Source organism: Meleagris gallopavo, chromosome 2, assembly GCF_000146605.3.
Source record: "Meleagris gallopavo isolate NT-WF06-2002-E0010 breed Aviagen turkey brand Nicholas breeding stock chromosome 2, Turkey_5.1, whole genome shotgun sequence".
Lineage (NCBI taxonomy): Eukaryota > Metazoa > Chordata > Aves > Galliformes > Phasianidae > Meleagris > Meleagris gallopavo.
In genome coordinates, this window is record NC_015012.2 from 10,505,351 (window position 1) to 10,525,437 (window position 20,087).

General features: G+C 43.7%; 2 protein-coding genes across 3 annotated transcripts; both read right to left on the reverse strand.

Moving 5' to 3' along the window:
- Positions 1-1,453: 1,453 nt before the first annotated feature.
- On the reverse strand, positions 1,454-19,358 carry KAT14 (lysine acetyltransferase 14). Of its 2 annotated transcripts, none has more exons than XM_010706576.3 (10): positions 19,081-19,358; positions 17,181-17,299; positions 14,389-14,510; positions 12,954-13,135; positions 12,057-12,473; positions 10,583-11,151; positions 9,917-10,053; positions 9,218-9,393; positions 5,915-6,105; positions 1,454-3,324 (listed from the first exon to the last, which is right to left on the reverse strand). In XM_010706576.3, exons 1-10 carry the CDS (start codon positions 19,334-19,336, stop codon positions 3,151-3,153), a joined length of 2,343 nt encoding a protein of 780 aa, XP_010704878.1. In that variant the 5' UTR covers positions 19,337-19,358; the 3' UTR covers positions 1,454-3,150. The 2 variants fall into 2 exon arrangements, with proteins under 2 accessions (XP_010704878.1, XP_010704877.1); XM_010706575.3 differs by having other exon boundaries at positions 12,057-12,476.
- A 234-nt stretch (positions 19,359-19,592) lies between these two features.
- Positions 19,593-19,946, reverse strand: LOC104909556 (protein PET117 homolog, mitochondrial). The gene has a single exon (XM_010706622.3). The coding sequence runs from the start codon at positions 19,889-19,891 to the stop codon at positions 19,613-19,615; it is 279 nt and encodes a 92-aa protein (XP_010704924.2). The 5' UTR covers positions 19,892-19,946; the 3' UTR covers positions 19,593-19,612.
- Positions 19,947-20,087: the final 141 nt, after the last annotated feature.

The following is a 20,087-nucleotide window of genomic DNA, read 5'->3' on the forward strand; positions in this document are numbered from 1 at the left end:
TGCGGAAGGTGGCGGCGCGGGTGGAGACGAGGTAGACCAGCCATTCCTCGGGCAGCACTTCGGCGTAGGCCGCCATTTTTTCAAACGGCGGCTGTTGAGCGCGCGGGGTAGGGCGGGAACGGGGCGGCGCGGGGGCTGCTGGGAGATGTAGTCCGCCCCGCGGTGGCAGCCATCTTGCTGCCGTGGCTTGGGGCGGAGCGAACCTTAACGCCCAACCAGCGCTGATGAACGGGCAGGATAAGCTGATCTTTAGCAGCTCCCTGGCTGTGAAGCATCAAAGCACACACAAGCTCTTGAAGAGGTCTGGGCTTCGCTGTGCTCAGTCTCTGCTCCCACGTAACACCAATAGGTCAGGAAGCACAAATGACATCTGGTGCTCAGCTTCCCTGAGGCTGCTTTACAGCTGTGTCAAAAGCTCCCTCATCCTGGTGCTCACCAAGTGACAGCAGGCAGAGCTCTCTGGCAACCCTGGTGTTTCCCCAGGGCTCCCAGCCCGTATCAGAGCACACACCTCATCTCTCACAGAGTCCGGCCTCGTCCTCTCACCCTCAGAAGACTCACGCTGAAGGCAAGGGGTGAATTTCTGCTCAAAGTGCCTCCTTAGCATGCTGTGCTCACTCACACAGCAAGCAGAGATGTAGATATCATCTCTAACAGATATCTTGAGCATCCAAGATGCCCCACCTGCATTCTGAACAGGTACCGCCAGCTTCATCAGTGCCCTTCAGATCTGGTTTGCTGGGATCCCCTCACAAGTCACGAATGCCTTTTTAGGTCATGGCCATTTCTTTTTGCCCAAACTATCAGCAATGCAATCTTCAAGACAGCTGCACTTTCTTCTCACTAAAGCCATTAGGATCAACAGGAAAAGAGTTCATAGGGAACAGTTCAAAGCCATTTGAGACTTTCACAGGCAACACTAAGGAACAGGGTACAGTTTTCCAGAGCACGTTAAAATAATACCAAGGGATCAAAACTAAAGGCTACAGTTCCACAAATGTGGAATGCAACAGATACAACAGTTAAGTGGCTGATTTTCCAAATAAGCATGAAACAAATCATCTCCTCCTTCAAAGCTGCAGAGCAATTTCTTGCTCCTGCAGAACAGCAATAGTGATCTCTAGCCCCTATGACCTTTACTGAGTCCATTCCAGAAACTCCTCAAACTCTTAACAGCCACCTTTGAGAATGTGGTGCAGAACTACTCTTCTTCTACAGACTATCTTTTATGCCTGCTCTGGCCGGCAAGGATAGAGCCTGCTAAGTCCTGAATGCATGTGGCCTCCGAGTGGAAGCCCAATAGAAAGTAGCTGCAGGGGAATCCTGCTAGTGCTCCTGTGGAATTTTGTCTCAGAGAAGCAGGAAGCATCCCTCTATTGGCTGTACTTTGGTTTGCCAAGTGCAGAAAGACAACGAAAAGTCAGCTTAGCAAACAGGATAACTACAGAAAGGCTCTTTAAAGGGAAGGGCTTTAATTCCATTCAAAAAGACATTTTTTTTCCTTTCCAAGTACAGCTAATTCCTAACACCAGTAACATGGAAAATTTTCACATAGTCATAAAGCAGGCTGAAATGTGCATGGATGTTAGGTCACAGTTCTTGGATGGGTTCTTATTTCCTCCCACTAACACTGGTTTTGATTGGATGAAGATGCACATCGGCTACACAAAAGCATACTACATGTCCATCTTCCTGCTGTCACCAACATGAAGAGTCCATTAAGGCAATACTATAGCCAAGTACCTAAAAGGTATACACAGTAGATTTAACACGTTATATTTGTTGTGTAGCTCTCCGTGGGCCTTGATGCAAAAGGAACAAGACAGTGGATATGATTCATACTTAAAACACACTGACAGCCTTCAGTCAGAAAGCAGAGTGAAGTGCCAACTTCCTGCTCTTCTGCAGTTAAAAAAAAAAAAATACAGAGAGAGAAGCTGCTAAACTGTATAAAAGGGCTACATCCTGCTATCAGACTAACTGTTGTATTTTGTTTTTCCTTAAATTCTTGGCTATTAGTTTTTATTCTTTGCTCTCCTCTTTACTTCAAGCCATGAAAACAGAGTCTAAACGCTTCAATGAACTGGAACCAGCTCACCTCTGCTCTCTCCAACTTGCAAGCAAGTTGCTTCTACAAACCAGAGCCTGCATTTCAAACTTAACCACTGACTTTTGCTCCTGCTTTCTTCTAGCCAGACTGTGTACAGGAGGAGGAGGTAGATGCTAGCTGGAGCCTGTGAGGCTGGCTCTGTGGTTAGAGGTAAGCCCAAAGGGCTGATCTGCATTATCAAGAACTGGCAGATAGGCTGTAAGATCTCAAAGAGCTCATTGGCAGCTGCTGTGTTCTATTCTCACCTAGCTACAAACCCACCTGACATCTTGTTCCTGAACTCAAAACACTGCGTGCTACAAGAACTTCACAATGAGCACAGAGTCAACAAGAGTGAAGAAGGCCACAGGGAAGGAGCAGAACAAAGACATCTCCTCTGGGTCTTCTACTTAGGATCACGCAAGTTCACACACACTTCATTATTCTAAAACACAGCCTCAGTATTGCTATTCTGGCCCGTGCAGAGCTTTCCAAGTCAGAATCCAACTATACCACTGATATTGAATTCCCCTTTGTGGATTCAAGACATGGCTCCTAACAAAGCAATCAATCAATTCACAGAAACACTGTAGATTATTTAAGTTTAGATGTTCATTTTCCATAAAGAAAACATAAAGAAAAACCCTGTAACTTGGGATAGGTTTCAAAGTTTGAAATCCATGGGGCTCCTCTGAAATGACAAGTTCTGGGTTTTTTTGTTGTTGTTCTGTTTTTTTTTTTTCTTTGTTTTTTTTTCTTTGTTTTTTTTCCCAGTGGCAATCTCCAAAGTGTCAGGAAAACTCCATAAGAATCTCAGTCTTTCAGTGGCTTCAGCATGTTTCTGTTGACATTTCTGGGCTTCTCCCTCAGAGAGTATGAATCAATCCTCTTGGACTGCACTTGCAGCTCACAACATAGCACTGTTGATATTAGAAGTCCTACCAAAAAAGGCCGATGTATTCCAGCTCTCATGTGACAGCCAGCATCCTCTGCTGAAAGCCACGGTAATACCCTGCTCGACAGGCTGGGCTTTTCACAGATCCCCCCTTGGCTCTGGCAGATCAGCGCCGCAGTCTGAGAAAGAATGCATGCTTGCACTCCTTACTGTCCAAGGGATAATATTTGTCATAAAAATCCAAAATGTATTCTTCAGTCTTAAATCCAAATTTTTGGTAAAGCAGCATAGCGGGGTTGCTTGCAGAGACGTGAAGGGTTACATCTTTGCCCATGCAGGTCTGCCAGGGGAGGAGAAAAAAAATATATATATATATACACACATATATCACAGCAAGAGAATGAAAAGCCTCTGGGGAAATGCAGAGGTGAAGAGATTCATCAGCGTTGGTATTTAAGTTACTGAGAAAATGTGAGAAAAATCGTAGGCCTCACCACAGACGTTACCACACATAGCACCAGCTGAAACACGAAGGCAATACTGCTCTTCCTCAAAGCCTTTGTTTCTGGGAAACATGGACTCTGACAATGAAATCAAAGCTTTGGATTCTAATCTGTAAGCTTCCCACTGTCAATTTCTAAGTAACTGTTAATTAAAAATAATCTCAGTGTACTGTACTAATCTCAAATACTTAATGACAACAGCCTGAAGACAAAACATGCCGAAGGATCAAATGCTGTGCTCCTCCCCATCAGCAAACAGGGCTGAACTCTCTGGGACTGTGCTGTAACACCAGTGCACCTCTGGACTGTCACACTGGAATTCCTCTACATAACACCCAGCTTCTCTCCCATCCTGCAGGGCATGGCACTCATCTCCTGAGAAGGCAAGAGAATTCAGTTCTGACAGCAATTAGCATTGCTGAAGTTACCATAAAGATCCAAGATTATATTGGGCACCTTTCCCTCTGATAAACTAATAATATCACAACATTTCCTGCTTTCCTTTAGTGCTTTAATAGCATCCTATGTATGTTGAACATATGGTAACTTTAAGTGGTAACAGCACTCAAGGAACTTTACATAGCATATCATTCAAAGTGAAAAGCTCTCACCAGGATTTAAAAAAAAAAACAAAACAAATACTCAGGAATCACTTTGGGGAAAAAGAAGCTGAGATCATCAAGATGATATACTTTGGCACTCTGGGCCAGATGCATTAGAAGGTAATTTCTGAAAACAAGTCCATCACCAAAGCACTATTTGCTTCAAAGCATTTTTTGTTAGATTATGCTGTTCCCAATAATTCATCCCCAAAATAAGCACATTGATCTTTACCTTCAACAGAGAATAAGAGTGCTACCCTCCATCCAAACAGTGCACAAAGGTGGCCTTAGCTACAGAGAGTAGCCCCTGGTATCAGCCCAAGTTGTCTACCACTGACAAATGTGCAGCAATGCAAAAATAAATCTAACATGAGCCGAACACACAATGGTGATGTCTCATTGCTAGTGAGTCCAATCAGCCTCAGCCCTACTTGGCTCTCCTCAACACGATAAGCTTTTTTGCTAGTTTACCTGAAAGTAGAATTAGGTTAATTGGCTGTGATGGGTCTGACAAAAATTTGTGGTGATTTTGCACAGCCGACTTGCAAACACATCCCAGCCAGGAAAGAGAAGAGTCCAGCTGCTGAATCCCTGCAAACCTCAGCTCACCTCCAATGCCTGTTTCCCACTGGGAGTTGACATCTCACATCAGCTGGCTGCAGTTCACAGCAATTTAATTAAATGCTTTAAGGTAGAGATGTTCAGGAAAGGCAAGGGGTGAATTTAAAATAGATTGCTCTGTGTGCTGACACAGGCTAACAACCAGTGAGAGGTGGGCACTGCAGAAAGCTTTGTTGGTAGAATTACCCATGGGTGGCCAAGAAGAGCTATCCACAATAGAAACTGCTTTTCTAAGGTACAAATCACCGTTTCCACAGATCTGCTAGAACTCAATCTCTCTTTAACCAAATAAATATTAGTAAAAGCAGTTTCAGTGGTGAGCTCTTGCTAGTGCAACTTATCTCAACTAAACCAAGTTAAGGAACACTTCACATCAGCAGCTCTGCCAAGAGAGCTCAGAGAGTGCTAAAACTGGATCCTGAGGAAGTACAGCTGGGCTCTGACAAGGACATCTGTCTGTACCCTTACTCAAAATCACACTGGCTTTCATGCAATTCAATTCAAGAAAGTAACGGAATCAAGGACACCTTAATAAGAGCATTCATTCAGTGGTTTCATGAAGCTTAACTACTTTAAGTTTTAAGGAGTTGTCCTTTAGTTAGCTCAGATTAATTTTCCCAAGTGTCCTTGTGTAACAAAGCCTGGTACAAGCTGGTCTGAACAAATATGAATGAGGTTGCAAACACTTATTCTTTATCTTCAACTCTGCTGGATTTTATCCAGCATATTAGAAGTGAAGGAGAATGATTAGGATCAGTTAAGTGATTTAACACAACTGCACCGGTCATGGAATAAGCTTCCAGTTGTAGATAAGAAAAAATGCCATATATACCAACTGCAATATTAGCACTGTTACTATTCTTCCCTTCCATTCCCAAATTTACAAGATTGCTGTTATGTGAACTACTGACCACTGGAATAAGCCCAGTTAATCCCAAAAGACCCCATCACCTCACTAATTCTGAGGACCTTAGCAATACAGTCTAAGTACATTTCAGTTTCTGCTTTTCAAGCAACTTCCCCCCATAAATCTTCCTACATGCTGACAATCTGTGCAGCTATGTGAGCAAATAAAGGGCAAGGGGAAAGGGGGAACACAGCACTACCTACTCTTGAACATGTGCACACGTACATGCCAGGAAGAAGGGAGAGCTGGTGCTTTAGCAAAGACATGGGAGTCTTTTTTTTTTTTATCTTTTATTACCTGGATAAGATGATAAATCATGAAGGTTGCAATTCCAGCTCTTCTCCACTCAGGGTGAACAAACAGAAAAGAGATGTAAGCTTCATTGTATTTCACGTCTGGCACCATAAAGCCAAAGGCAATGATAACTTTTTTATAAAGGACAACAACACTGAAGTCTGGATACTGCAGGCATTCTGACAAATCAATTCCTACGAAAAAAGAAATAAACAGTTGAAAGCACTGCAAACCAAATGGAAAGCAGGGCTACACTGTCACACTTGCATGGAAATTTAGATTTTTTTAAGCCCAGTTACTTGATTTCTTCCTCTTATCCATTTCCAAGCCCTGTGATTGACAGATGTTTCAACCAAACACTTAAACAAGACGAGACTTTTGCCACTGATGACAATAGATGCAGCAGTTAGCACAAAGGGGAAAAACCTGCTTACCTGTTCTGGAGAAATAAACTAAAGCCAAATTAGCTAAAGGTAAAACCCAAAATCAAAAAAGGAATGGTTTAAAAAATATTTTTAAAAAAATAACAACAACCTCAGCACCCAAATAATCTTTCCTTGGTTTGTATTCTGAGCCATATCAGCAGTCTCTTGGATCCAGTCCTAAACATGTATATGGATTAAGATACTTGCACATATGCAAATATTTTCTGGATCAGGTCCCAGTAAATCTGGGACCCCCTTTGCCTACAGCTCTCGGGGCCACAGTAACGTTGAAGGATAAGGGCTTACTTCTTCACCCATCTGTGCCCTGCCAGCACGATGCAGGCATACACCGTTATGCTAGTTTACTACTGCAACCTGCAAATGCCAAAGGACCTGTCTGCAAGCAAAGGGGAGCAACACAGAGTGCATCAGCTACTCCATCCTCTCCCTCCTGCAAACTCTCTCCAGACACAGCACACCCGAAACTGGGTTCCATGTTTGGTAGCATTACCCGCCTACAGTTCCTGTCTCTTTTCTCCACCCGGCCTTCGCCTCTACTGCTTCTTCCACTATCTGTACTCAGCTGTTTGTGGAGCTACCCTGTGAAGCTGACCACAGCATTCAACACAGTGAAAACATTTACTTTTAGCATGCAAATTATCCAATCTGGTGTCTGAAACAGCCTGTCTGGCAGTGGTGCTTCTTTGAGTCAGAGGCTGGACAGAAACACCTGAAGTCAGTGGCTCCTGAGTGGAGTTTGCAACCTTACCCAATCATATTGCTGGTGCAGCCTAAGAGCATCTACACAGCACGCTAGGGCCAAGCATTTAGCTCACAGCACAGAAAAGTGCTTGGTAATTTGTCTGCATAGACAGGCCCTACACGAGGTGCAGGATCACACTGTCTATTTCAGCCTCAAATTGGCAATCTCAGATATTCACAGGGTAACAAAACAGTAGAGTATGTTTTCCAGTAATGTTTACCACTCATAACAACATGTGAGACTTCAGAAAGCACTAGGCTTAAAAAAGTGAGTGAATTATTTTCTTGCTTGAGAGTAAGATGGGTGGAGTAAGACGTAGGAGGAATTGATTGGCAATAGGGAGCAGCGTTAATTAGCTCAAGGCTGCAATTGACTGTGAAGTGCCTCAGAGCAAGTCTGTACAGGAACACTACACTGCCCTGAGTGCTCTGGTGGTGGTGAAGCAGTGCCGTACCCGCAGGAAGACGCTTAGCTCAGTACAGTTTACCACTTGTCTGCTCAGGAGATGTTTCCCGTTAAGGCATGAAAGCACAAGATACCATGAGAGACAACAAGGAGGAGTCTTGCTTCACTTCAGCTCATTTGGGGTAACTACCCACCAGCCTTGTTTCTGCCTTGAGATAAACAAGAAGAGTTTTGACAGGAAGGACTTAGAGACGTGTAAGAACTAAGGTCTGGACTCACACCACCTGGGGAAGTGCCTATGACTTAAGAACTCAGTCAGCGAGAGTGTCACTACTAGAAGGCACTGAGTGCACTTAAGTGCACTAAACACAGTTCAATGACAGTGCACTTGATAGGTCAGGTTGACAGTTGGACTTCATGATCTTGTAAAGTCTTTTCCAATCTGAATGATTCTATTTCTCTGAACACCACTGCTATGACATCCCCCCAGCTGTTCATCCCATCCCCAGCTTATCAGCAGCTGCACCAGTCCAGTATAAACTAAACCTCTGGTGCCCCCGCAGACACTGTGCTTTATATCTCCTGCTAAAATAGATGAGGGCGCAATAATCTTAGAGCCCCAACCTCCAAAAATTTACACCATGAAAAAGATTTTGAAGTTTAGAGACTGATGGGAGTGTCAGTTTTCTGATTTAATGATGCACAGTCCTAGTAGGGTGGAACACACCCACGCTCCTTATGTTAAATAAAACAAGGTGAGTCCTGAAAAGCTTGATGAATGTGCAGCCCAACTTGGCCAGAACTTCAAATGCATTATCAAAAGAGGATAGACTGACAAAAGGGTTCTGTCTCTGTCAGGATTGCAGTATCTTGTGAGCTCCCAACTTGGCATATCTTGCCTTTCACAAGCCATCTTCCCCTGTACAATTTGAACAATAAGTAGCACAAAGAGCTCTGATCCTGACTGCAGCTTAAGAGCACAAATGAACTACAAGCAACGTTGAATCATTATCTGCAAATCAAAATGTAAAGCAAACAGTTATTTGGAATAAAGGAGTGCACTGTTTACACTGGGCTTTTTTAAATTACTCTGCAGTGTTGACTTCTAATCAGAAGCTTCACTTCTGTTATTTCATAAGAGTTAGAGGCTACAGTCTAACTGTTGCCCCAACTCCACCATATAAAGGGCAGCCGCTGCCCCAGGGATCTTACAATTAAAGAGATGATACATAAAAATCAGCATTCAAATTTTCTCATACATTGCAAGTATCAAGTCTTGAAGAAATAAAGAACACCACACTGAAACTTGCAGTAGTTAGTGTGATTCCTAGATTTCAGTCCGATGAGTATCAGATCTATGGTATAAAATTGTTTACATTCAGCCCACTCCCAAACCTCCATAGCAAAAAGGTTCAACTGGTTCCTTAATTTTAGTAACCGACTATTTCTACTGGCATCAATGATGTTACTCAAAATAACCTATTTCTTTAAGTGCTGTGCTAATTAGGGCCTAATTGCCCAGTTCTAAATGATCTCAAAAGACAAAGACACCAAACCCATGTCTCCATCTCAACCACATTCCTATGATGTCAGATAATGGTTTTCTAAGAACTGCGCCAGACACCAACTGAAGAAAAGTTTGGCCCCAGAATGCTTTCTTTTCTGAACAAAACCACTTCCTTCTTAGAAAACCAAGCATCGAAGGAATCTTACCAGGCCAGAAGAATTCGTGGCACATAGAGTTTATAGTAGGGATGTGATTAGGGCGAACGTAGCAGTAATCAATGGGTGCTTCTGGCTCAGCCTTCCAGTTGAGATCATTCCTGTGTGGATACGCCCAGATTTCTGCCAGCAGCTTGAGTTTGGGGGGCTTTGTCTCATAATCACGCCTGCCAATTAACATGAAAAGCAAACACAGAAGGCAAGTGAGGAACAATGCCACTGCAGCCCATAAAATATTTTCTGACATGCTCAACTTGGAACAAAAGAACAGTCTTCCATTCATGTGGGAACACAGCATATTGCTCAGCAATAACCCTGTTGTGTCAGAGATCAGAACACTTCGATCCAAAGCACATCAAGGCAGACTGTCTTTATGGCAGCACCAAGGATATTATGGTCTGACCCAAGAGCAGGCACAACTTGCATCTAAGAACCACGGTGATTCCTCCGCTGCCCTGCCCCCCTCTTCCCTTGGAGACTCCCCTTTCTAATGCCAGTTTAATTATTCAGCTAAACAAAACTATCTTTCCAGAGTTACCACAGGATACTGAATTGTATGTACAGCAGCAACGAGCGAGGATGGCTGCCCAGAACAAAAGCATCCACTCCCACAACTCTTGCTCAGAGGCCATGAAAGGTGGGCTGCTGTTTCCAAAGTGAAGAGCAAATTCAATCTCTGACCACCTGTACCTGATGTACGGTTTCAGGACACGAGACGTGTAAGGACTGACAATGCTGTGGTCTGGCAGCAGGTCTTCTGACCCTACCAGTCGATACAGAAACTTTGTTGTCTGCTGTCGATATCCCTTCATGGCAGGCAGCACTGTCTGCATGTATAAAAAAAAAATCCAGAACACGTCAGGAGAACTAGTCAATAACTTAACACAAGGGAATCATAGTAACAGAAAGAACACGGGCCTTTCATTACAACAGGATGATCTGGACCCCAGGATGACTATTCCACCTCAGAGGAATGCAATGCACTCACATATTCAGCAGCTGTAGCTATAAGCTACACTTACTGCTCAGCAAAGCTCTCCAGATAATCTCTGTCCTACATGGCATGAAAGAATAGTTGGGTACCACCATGGTTTTTTGGGCAGGACTGGAGTACAAATACATAGAAATCTGTGGTACTTATACTGACAGACAGCTATGCTGACTGAGTATTTCCTGAGAAAAAAAATGAAGCTTGTGAAATAATCAGTGGGTACATAGCTCCAAGTCATAGTAAGCCTTGTTCACATAAATCTTTCAACTTCCCAGGCCAGATATTCTAAAGGTGATGCTGCTGCTTGCAGCAAAAGCTCTAAAACAACCAGAGTCAAAGGATCGCTTAGATTTAATGGCACTCACTTGGTATCTGTCCAAGATCCTGAAGTCTTGACTTGTAGTTCTGTAGGTTGCTTGCCCTACTGGGGACCTGGAAACACCTTCTTTGGCTCCATAAATCCCATCAACCAAGAGCAGTGCAGCATTCACGACCTGGTCCAAGTCAAAAAGCGGCAGCCCCCTTTCCCTCTTGGCTTGCCTGACTATCAGCTTGCGCCTCAGTCTCCGGGCCTCTGGGGTCATGCTCAGGGCATTGGGACAGGCTTCCAGTCTCTTCAGCAGCAGCTTCTCCTCATAGATACTAACAGAGGTATGCTTGGGAGCTCTGGGTTTGGCATCCTTCTCCAGCTGTGGTTTCCTCTTGTCTCTTCCCCTCAACTGCAGAGGCGTGTTTGGCTCTTCAGGATCTTCACTGTCACCTTCCATCCTTTCTGTTTTTTCTTCTTCACTCTCCACTTCTTGTTTGATCTGCTCAGCTGTCTTCACTTTTTTTCTACTTGCTATCATGGTCCCAGCACCAGCAGTCCCACTTGGAGGGGGCACATACTCTATTCCTGGGTCTATGACTCCATCTCCTTCCATCTCCTCATCATCTGCTCAAAACACCAAAATAATCCAGGAAGAAAAATGTAAACATAGAAATCCCATTGCAAAGGGGGATCTTGCAGAACTTTTCTGCTAAGGAAAAATACTGTGGGATACCCAACAGACTCAGTTTTCTGTATAGTTCTAGGCCTCCGGATTTGGGATAGAGGATGCATTAAGAAGTCCGATTTTGGGACACAGAATTGATCCTTCTAAGGTATCTTGCAATTTGGCATCCAAAAACATCACACACTGAGCTGTAAAGCTCAAACATTAAATTGCTGAAAATTCCTTAACACTGGGAATCAAATGGTGAAGCTGATGAGCTCTATCTCTAGCTAGCATACCCTGGAGAAGCTTTGTTTAAAGTGGTATAACAATTACAAGTCACAAACGAACAGCATTTGTTGCTCTGCAGAACGCGATTCAATGAGTCATGAGGGAATCACGTGAACTTGATCGAGGGGAGGTTCAGGTTGGATACAAGGAAAAAATCTCTTCTCCAAGAGTGGTCAAGCATTAGAACTGGCTGCCAAGGGAGGTGATGGAGTCACCATCCTTGGAGGTGTTCAATAAATGTTTAGGCGTTGTACTAAGGGACATGATTTAGTGGGGAAATATTGGTGGTAGGTGGATGGTTGGACTAGATAATCTTGGAGGTCTTTTCCAAGCTTGGCAATTCTATGATTCTATGACTACATTCCTTCCAACAATAAGTGATTTATTCTCTATCTTCTAGATTAGAATGAGGTCTGGCTCCCCAAGGAACTTCCAGCATTCACTATGTATCACTACTTTGCAACCACCTTAACTTTAAAAAATCCTGCAGTTTTGAGAGCTCCTTTTTTTAAATGTCTTCTTCTTGACAACTATGCACAGCTTATTATTAAGAGAAAAATATAGCAGTTCTTACCATGAAACAGGGCCTGTGGTGGCATGACATCAGGGATGAGATCTGCTTCTGAGAGAAGACTAGGAGTAGCTGAATGTGAGGCTGGAGTGCCAGGAGCAGAGAAGTCCAGAGATGGGGAAGGAGAAGGGCTTGTCAGAGGAGTGCGATCTGAAGAGCTCAAAGAAGAAAAGTCAATCACCTCTCCTTTCTCAAGGACAATATCGGGACGACGGCCTCGACTGGAGAATTTAACAGGCGTGGAAGAAGTACTACGGTCCAGGAAGCCGGCAGCCTCCTTCTGGGCTCTCCGAATATCCTTGGCTTCCTGAGTGCGAGACCTCTTCTCCTTCAGCTCCATGGCCGATTCAACTGGATTGCGGCTTACCCGTTTCCTGAGACCTTCTACAGTAATGATGGGATCCAGAGGTGGCTTTGAAGCTGCTAAAGAAGTAGCTTGCTTATTCTAACATACACTTAGCTCCTGCAATCACTGTATATGTACTATATAGCAATAAGAACATGCTGCCTTGAAATTTGAGAGGATCTATTTTCAAGATATACAAGAAATTTGTTTCAAGGTATGTCGCAAAGTCAGTTTGTCATTAAAGCCTCACTTAAACCCTGTTCTTGCTCCTCTACACTGAAGGAAATTTGCATTTAGTGTGGACAAAATGAAAACAAAATAAAACACTCCCTAGGGTAAAGAAGAACAGAAGAATCACAGATTTCAGTTGCAAAGAAAAAAAACACCACCAAAAAAGCCCACACAGATTTCAAAAGCCTTTAAATCAGTTAGCACACTGCAAAAGGGAAACAAAATATAAAAGGCTTTTCTTTTAAGCAAACTTTTGTCATGTTTTCCAGCTTTGTCAGCTCTGGCCCAGCTAGGAACCTATATCCCATCTGGGAAACAGTTACCTTTCGCCTTTAGTGCAGATGCAGACAGCTTTTCCCCTTCAGGTTTCATTGTTGGGGGTTTATTATGAACCAGTTTCCACCACCCTGGTTCTCCAAACTCCTGCGCTCCTGAGCGGAAATACAAGGGGCTCCCCACAGAGAGACAGCCAGCAACTGTGCTCCACCATGTTGAGGTCTTTTTCCTACAGTGCGAGATGTGAAAACAAGCTTTAGGTCCCTACTCACCGCTGTGCCTTCACCCCAAAGCCTCCCCACTCCTCAGAGATGGTAAGGGCAGAGGGCTTCAGGTGCTGACTGACACAGCGGGATTACGTACTCCTAAATTCCAGTCCTCCAGGAGGGAAAGGAGGAAAGAATTTCTTCTCAGATAACCATTCTAAAGGACAACGTACAATGTATCAGCGGGCTCTGACATACAAAGTGCTGCATACTTATGTTAAGGCAGGTCTCAGGAGGCAGCAGCAAACACTGAGAGGCAAGGCTCCCTGAGAGAGGGCCATCAGCTGCCCTCCTGCAGGGTCCCGTTGGTTTCCAGAGGGGACTAACATTGTTGGGTACAAACATTGTTGGGTACAGAGCAAGAAGGCACAGGCATGCAATGAAAGCAAAGCCAAACAGCAGATCTGGATAGGCAGAAAGGCGAGATCTCACAACAGAGAAATCCTTGGAGCCAGGAGGAAGGAAGTCTGTGAAATCAATAAATACACAACTTCATAGGCTTGCTCACTTCCTTTCCTGCCTTCATAGTACATGCATTAACAGACATTTGATTTTGACAGTGACAGTATGCTTAGAAAATAACACGACATTCACTTATGCAAGGCACAAGACACTGTCACAGAAGGCTACCATTTATGAGAAAGGTTCTCATTCTAACAGCTTCCTCCTCAGTACACACTGACTCTGAAAGAATTTACCGTACTGTGCAATGCCTACTAAGTAAGAGCTATGTTATTAAGATCCAAAACAAGCTGAAAGACAAAGCCCAGTTTCCCTTTGTCATTAACTTGATGATACAAACTTTGGACCTGAGGAAAAAGATGCTTTGCTGAAGCTCTTTTTTTCTTTCAGTCCAGACAGATGACATCAGGATTAGCCCATCCACTCTGAAAATTTAGTCAGACTGAAAAGCTTTTTGGGTTCATACAGTACCTAAATGAAGGTAAGAAATAACTCCAAAACATATGCAGCTACATTGCTACATTTTTTATTTTGCTCTTTTTCCCCCTCACGTTGAGAAATGCTTATTTTTTTCCTCAAGATTGCCCCTCATGCCTACATTCAGGTTCTTAGTACTAAATACTTCAATTTTTTGGCTAGCTAGACTCAACAGAGACATCCCTAACTAACCAGGGCTCACGTTGCCCACCTGTATACCAGTTTCTAATTCATTCAGCTCACCAACCAAAGCTTCCAGGACACAGCGTGTCTTTACCTGTTTCCTAATAAGAAAGTCCAGTGTTTCTCAATAAAAGCACAAATATCTTCTTTCCATCTGAAGTACCCCTGGCGGCCAGTTCCTTCCAGAGACAAATTGTACATTGCCAGCATGACAACCTGGAACAGAAAGGAGTGGAAACCAGTGCACCTTTTCTGCTTCTCCTGGTGAGCTGCCACCCAACTGTGTGATGCTATGCACACACAAATCTTTACAACTTCATAAATATCTTATTTTGCAACACCTCTTAGGCAATTTCTGCAATTTTTCTCTTGCTTTCATGCTGCCTTTTCTCATCTCTCTATTGTTAGATGAACATTCTTCTGTCTTTTTCCCCCCCCAGACATTTCACACCCTGGGGGAATAAAAGTGCTTAATTATGCGGGTTTATGAAGAAACACAAACTTCTGCAGAGTGGGATAAATTGGTCATATGGCAATTGGGATCTGAATGCAGTATCTAAGTACGAGTAGTCTTTTGAAAAAGACAAAAAATTGTGACAAGCAATCCCACTACTTTGTTCATCAGAAACATAGCAATCAGAGTCTTCCCAGATATTTACTGTTGCATATTAAACTGGATGCAGGTTAAACTATGTAAAAAAATCACATAACATCTACTAATATTTCTTGGTATACAAGAATTAAGTTTGTCTCCAAATCACAGAATGGCTTGGGTTGGAAGGAACCCCAAAGATCTCCAAGTTCCAAGTACCCTGTCACAGGCAGAACTGTCAGCCACTAGATCAAATACTACACATCAGGTTGCCCAGGCCCCACCTGCAGGGATGGAGCAACCACATCATCTCTGGGCAGCCTGTTCCAGCACCTCACCAAACTCTCAGGAAAAACTTCCCTCTGATATCTAATCTGAATTCCCCTCCTTTACTTTAAAACCATTCCCCCTTTTCCAATCACTATCTACCCATGTAAAGTTGATTTCCATCACATTTATAAACTCCCTTTAAATGCTGGAAGGCAACAGTGAGGTCTCTTCTCAGCTTTCTCTTCTTCAAATTGAATGAGTTCAGTTCCTTCAGCCTGTCTCCATAGGAGAGGTGCTCCAGCCCTCTGAGTGGCCCTCCTCTGGACCCTCTCCAAAAGCTGCACTTCTTTCCCGGGTTGGGGGCCACAGACTGGACACCGAACTCCAGATGGGGCCACACAGGGGCAGAACAGATGGGGACAATCGCCTCCCTGTCCCTGCTGATCACCCCTCTCCGGATGAAGCCCAGGATACCATTAGCCTCCCGGGTTGCAAGAGCACACTGCTGGCTCACGTTCAGTTTTTCATCTATCAAGACCCCTAATCCTTCTCAGCAGGGCTACTCTCAAGGAGTTCTTCACTGAGTTTGTATACATACCTGGGATTACCTCAACCCAAGAGCAACACCTTGCACTTTGCTTTGTTGAACCTCTTTAGGTTCACAAGGGCACATCTCTTGAGTTTATCAAGGTCCCTCTGGGTGGCATCCCTTCCTTCTGCTTCATCAACCTCACTGTTCAGCTTGGTGTCATCAGCAAAGTTGCTGAGGGTGCACTCAACCCCATCAACTATATCACTGATAAAGATGTTAAAGAGCACCAGTCCCAAGACAGACCTCTGGAGGACACCACTCATTATTGGCCTCCAAATGACGTTCTTACAAGTGATCTTCATTCAACAATCTATTACAGCACTTTTACGTGCTTCACAGCTTAATTTAGCCCAACCAACTATCAGAAAGGTTTGGAAAGAACCACATCTCTTTTTGAGTAAATCTCAGATGACCAACTGCTTATTACATGGAATCAATTTCATACTTCAGACAGATTCGATCACTTCTCTCAATTCAATGTATCCCAAAGGAACAGCAGCTTCAAGCAGCTTCCCTGCATGAAGCCTACGGAGACTTTCCTCTTCACCAGTTCTGATTGTATCTTTCCCTTTGGCATGCCACCCTCCTTCCATTCTGCTGAAAAGGGCAGAGCATAATGCTACTGACTTGGCTCTCTGGTGCACAGGTGGCAACACTGACTTTTTCACCCTGCAGCCCTACACAAGGCACCAGCAGAAAGCACTGCAGAAGTTACAACTGATGTTTGAAATGATCTATTATGAGACAGCACATGACTTCTGTCACGAAGTGCAAAAAGATGTCTTGTATACCTCCCAATGCTCAGCATTTGGAAGCACTTAATGTTGAGCAGTAGCTACTGCTTGATCAAATCAATTTATGCAAAAGCAACTGGTACTTCCTGCCTGCCCCTCAAAGTAAACCAGCACCCTACTGAGAGCAAGACATGCATCACCCTACCAACACAGTGCTTGCTATATAATGCATAATATTTTGATTGCTCAGGTGTGTAAGTGACTGAACTTGCAGAATCCAGCAAGAACTGTTAGTAAGCAAGCAGCCAAGTTAGAGCTTTGCATTCAGGGAACTGGCAAGCTTTCTGTTTGTGTGCTGCCACCTCACTAGTTTTATATTCACTTGTATATATAAAAAACTGTTCATGCCTAGAAGCCAAATTGCATTCTGCTTCTCCAAATTTGCCTGAAGCCACGAAATTCACGTGCAACATGAGTGAGGAGGGAAAAAGAAGAAGAATGTGGTTTATGTGATTATCTTGCAACTTACTTGCCAAATACTCAAATTCTAATCTGCAGGCAATCCTCTACTAATTAATTTCTGAAGTTCGTTTGTATGTTTGTCATCTGTACCCAATCCTCCTTTTCTAGGTAATACACACACAACAAACAACAATTCTCTAACGTGCTGTGGTCGTAAGCACAGACATTGTACTTACTTGTTGCCAAGTTAATCTCAGCCGTTCAAATTGTTCTTTCCCATCTTCTGAGCAATCAGAGCAAGTAAATCTGAAAAAGTTATCTCCTTTGAGATAGCTGAGCTGTTCTCTCAGTTGACCTAAAAATCAATAGGCAAAAGATCAAAGTTTCAGTCCTTTCATACAAAGAAAAGCTGCAAAGAAGATCAGGATTCCCTACAACATCAGGCAGAAAAGCACTTTTGCCTTTTCCTGGAGTCCAAAGACCCAAGCAGTTCCCAAGAAGTGCTGGCACAAGCGGTAATGTAAGGTATGGGTTCATTTTACAGTTGCAGCAGTCAGCAGTGACTATCAAAAAGCACAGGCATTAGAAAGTCTCGTTCTACTTAGCAGCTGAACACAGCCAAAGGATTTCCTCCACATTTTTCATAAGTTTTTGCTTCCCAAGAACAATCTATGTACTGCAATAAATAACCATTTTCCCCATTCTACTTGAAACAAACAACCACCAGTAACAAAAAACCAGCTGATCTGCTAACCCTGCAAAAAATTTGAATAAATTGATCTACTGTGGTAGAGCCAAATATAAAGCAGTACACATTAAAAGCTAAATGTTCTAATTCTGTTTCTACAGCAAACGATGGGCAAAAAAAAAAAAAATCTATCAAGATCCCTAAACTCAACTGAGATGAAAGAAAGCAAAATCAGAAGAGAGAGAAACAGAGGATTACAGCATTTCTGAAATACACAAGAAAGGTCTGCCTCTAAAAGCGTTTCATCTCTATCATTACTGCCCTTTGGATTTGTTCCACAGCAACAAGAGGAATATCTATCTTTGTAAAACAGAACAAACTGAGTGTTAAATTGAGTGCCCTAAGATCACATGCTACCTTTAACTCTGTTCCTTTTTATTATCATCTATTATTAATACATTTCAAGCTAATATGTCCCACTGTCCGCACAGCATCATTTTAACAGTATTGTGCTGGCTCCACCACATCATTAGCAACGCTTACACCATGCCTTGAGGGATTTCTACACTAGACTTGTGGCAAGTTCTAGGATGGTAATAAGGTCAGCTCTGATACAGCTGTGAAATACTGAAGACTGACGAGTTCCATAATGCTAAACACAGAAATAATAAAAACACAACAACAATTAGATAACAAAACAACAACAAAAAACAGTGCTTAGCAATACCTAGGTTTTGGGTCTAATAATAGATCCAACTGTTTAGAATTCCAAAAGTAAAAGTTGCTATTTTGCTAGCAGCATACATCTTATGTCAAGCAGCAACAGCAAAGGGATCTAGTTATCTAGCTTGCTCCAAGCACCTCCCAAAGCTAGGTACTACAGGCTGGACACACTTCTGCAAAAGCTAAATTAAAGTTACATCATCAGAAAATCATTAGTGCTGAGATTTACCCATATGCTGAATAGATGCAGCAAGCAATTAGGGAGAAAAACAATAAAAAAAGAAAAGTGGCTCCACATACAAAGGTTCCTCCACAGATCTTTGCAGAAAGAGTTGTCCTTTACTTGAGAGGAATGAGAGGACAACTCACCTGGCCAAAGCCCCTTGGCATGCCAGTGATAGGCCTCAGGACAGCATGTGCATTTCTGATGTCCTATCCTTGTTTGGCACTAATTAGAGCAGACAGCCCCCCCTTCTCGCAGGGAACACCAGCTAACGACACCCACACAGCTCACGGATTGAGGCGCCCAACACACAGAACAAGCAGCATGAGACAGCTGGACTCTGCTACACCTAGACAGCATTTTCGCCCCACCACCGGGACACAGCTAACCAAAAGTCACACAGAGCATACAGGACAGCATAGACACCTTGTAGATCGCAACCCTGGTGATGCCAGTTGCACGTGAGAAAGGCTACAAGGAACAGCAAAGCCAGCTCTCTTACTTGCTGGAATCCACTTCTGGCACTTCTCGCAGTAGTAGGACATCTCCTCCATCCAGGACGCATCACCTTCATCACTGTTCAGCGAGTCTCCACTCTGGTCATGGGATAAATCCACCGAGGCCTGGTCCTCAGACTCTACAATCAGGAGGGTTTCCCCTTCCACCTCACCCTCCTCCAGACCCTCCGAAGTCGAAGTCCTCGTGGCTTCATCATCATGGCGGCTCAGCAGCCCACTCATGTGGACGTTATTAGCCATCCTTCATGACCTACAGCAGGATGGTGTTTGCATGACAAGGAGCCCGTCCTCCTCGCATTCACAAGTCCATCCACACTGGATGTGCCAAGTCTCCACAGGTACTAGCGATGGAAGAAATATTTTGTGTGTGCCCTATGGCTTTTGGTACAGGAATATTACGTGCCTGAAAGAAACAGTCTTTCACAGGTGATCTCTGTTTACTGAAATGCTTGAAAGTAGTTAGAACGCAATCATCCCAAGTACCTTGAATCAAACCTCTAACAAGTCAGGTCCCACCTAGGACTGCTGGGATCCCTTTTCCGCAAGCATCTTCTCTCTTTCTTCTGTAAGACGCTTTGTCAAAGCAATCTGCTCTTCCAGCAGGCGAATGTTTTCCCTTTTCAGATTTTGTCGCTCCAGATCTCTGAGAACACCACTGTGCAGCCTCTGAAAGCACAAGGGACAGGGTTTCACAGCCTGTTTGATCGCGAGTGTGACCCACCCCACCTGGGCTCCAGTCCATCTTGCAGGGCTGCTCATCGTGCCATACTGACTCTGCAAACCTCCTACAGCCATAATGCCCTGCCATGCACTGGTAGCTTCCACACCGTGCAGGATGGACACAACCAGTAACAGCCAGGTATCGCTGCCCTAAACCTCTACCCAAAGCCAAGCAATTCCTTCAAAAGTACTATTCTGCTTGGAGAGAACTTGGTGGCAAAATAATTTTAAGAAAAAACTATCATTTTATCTTGATTTGCTTATGTCTTAT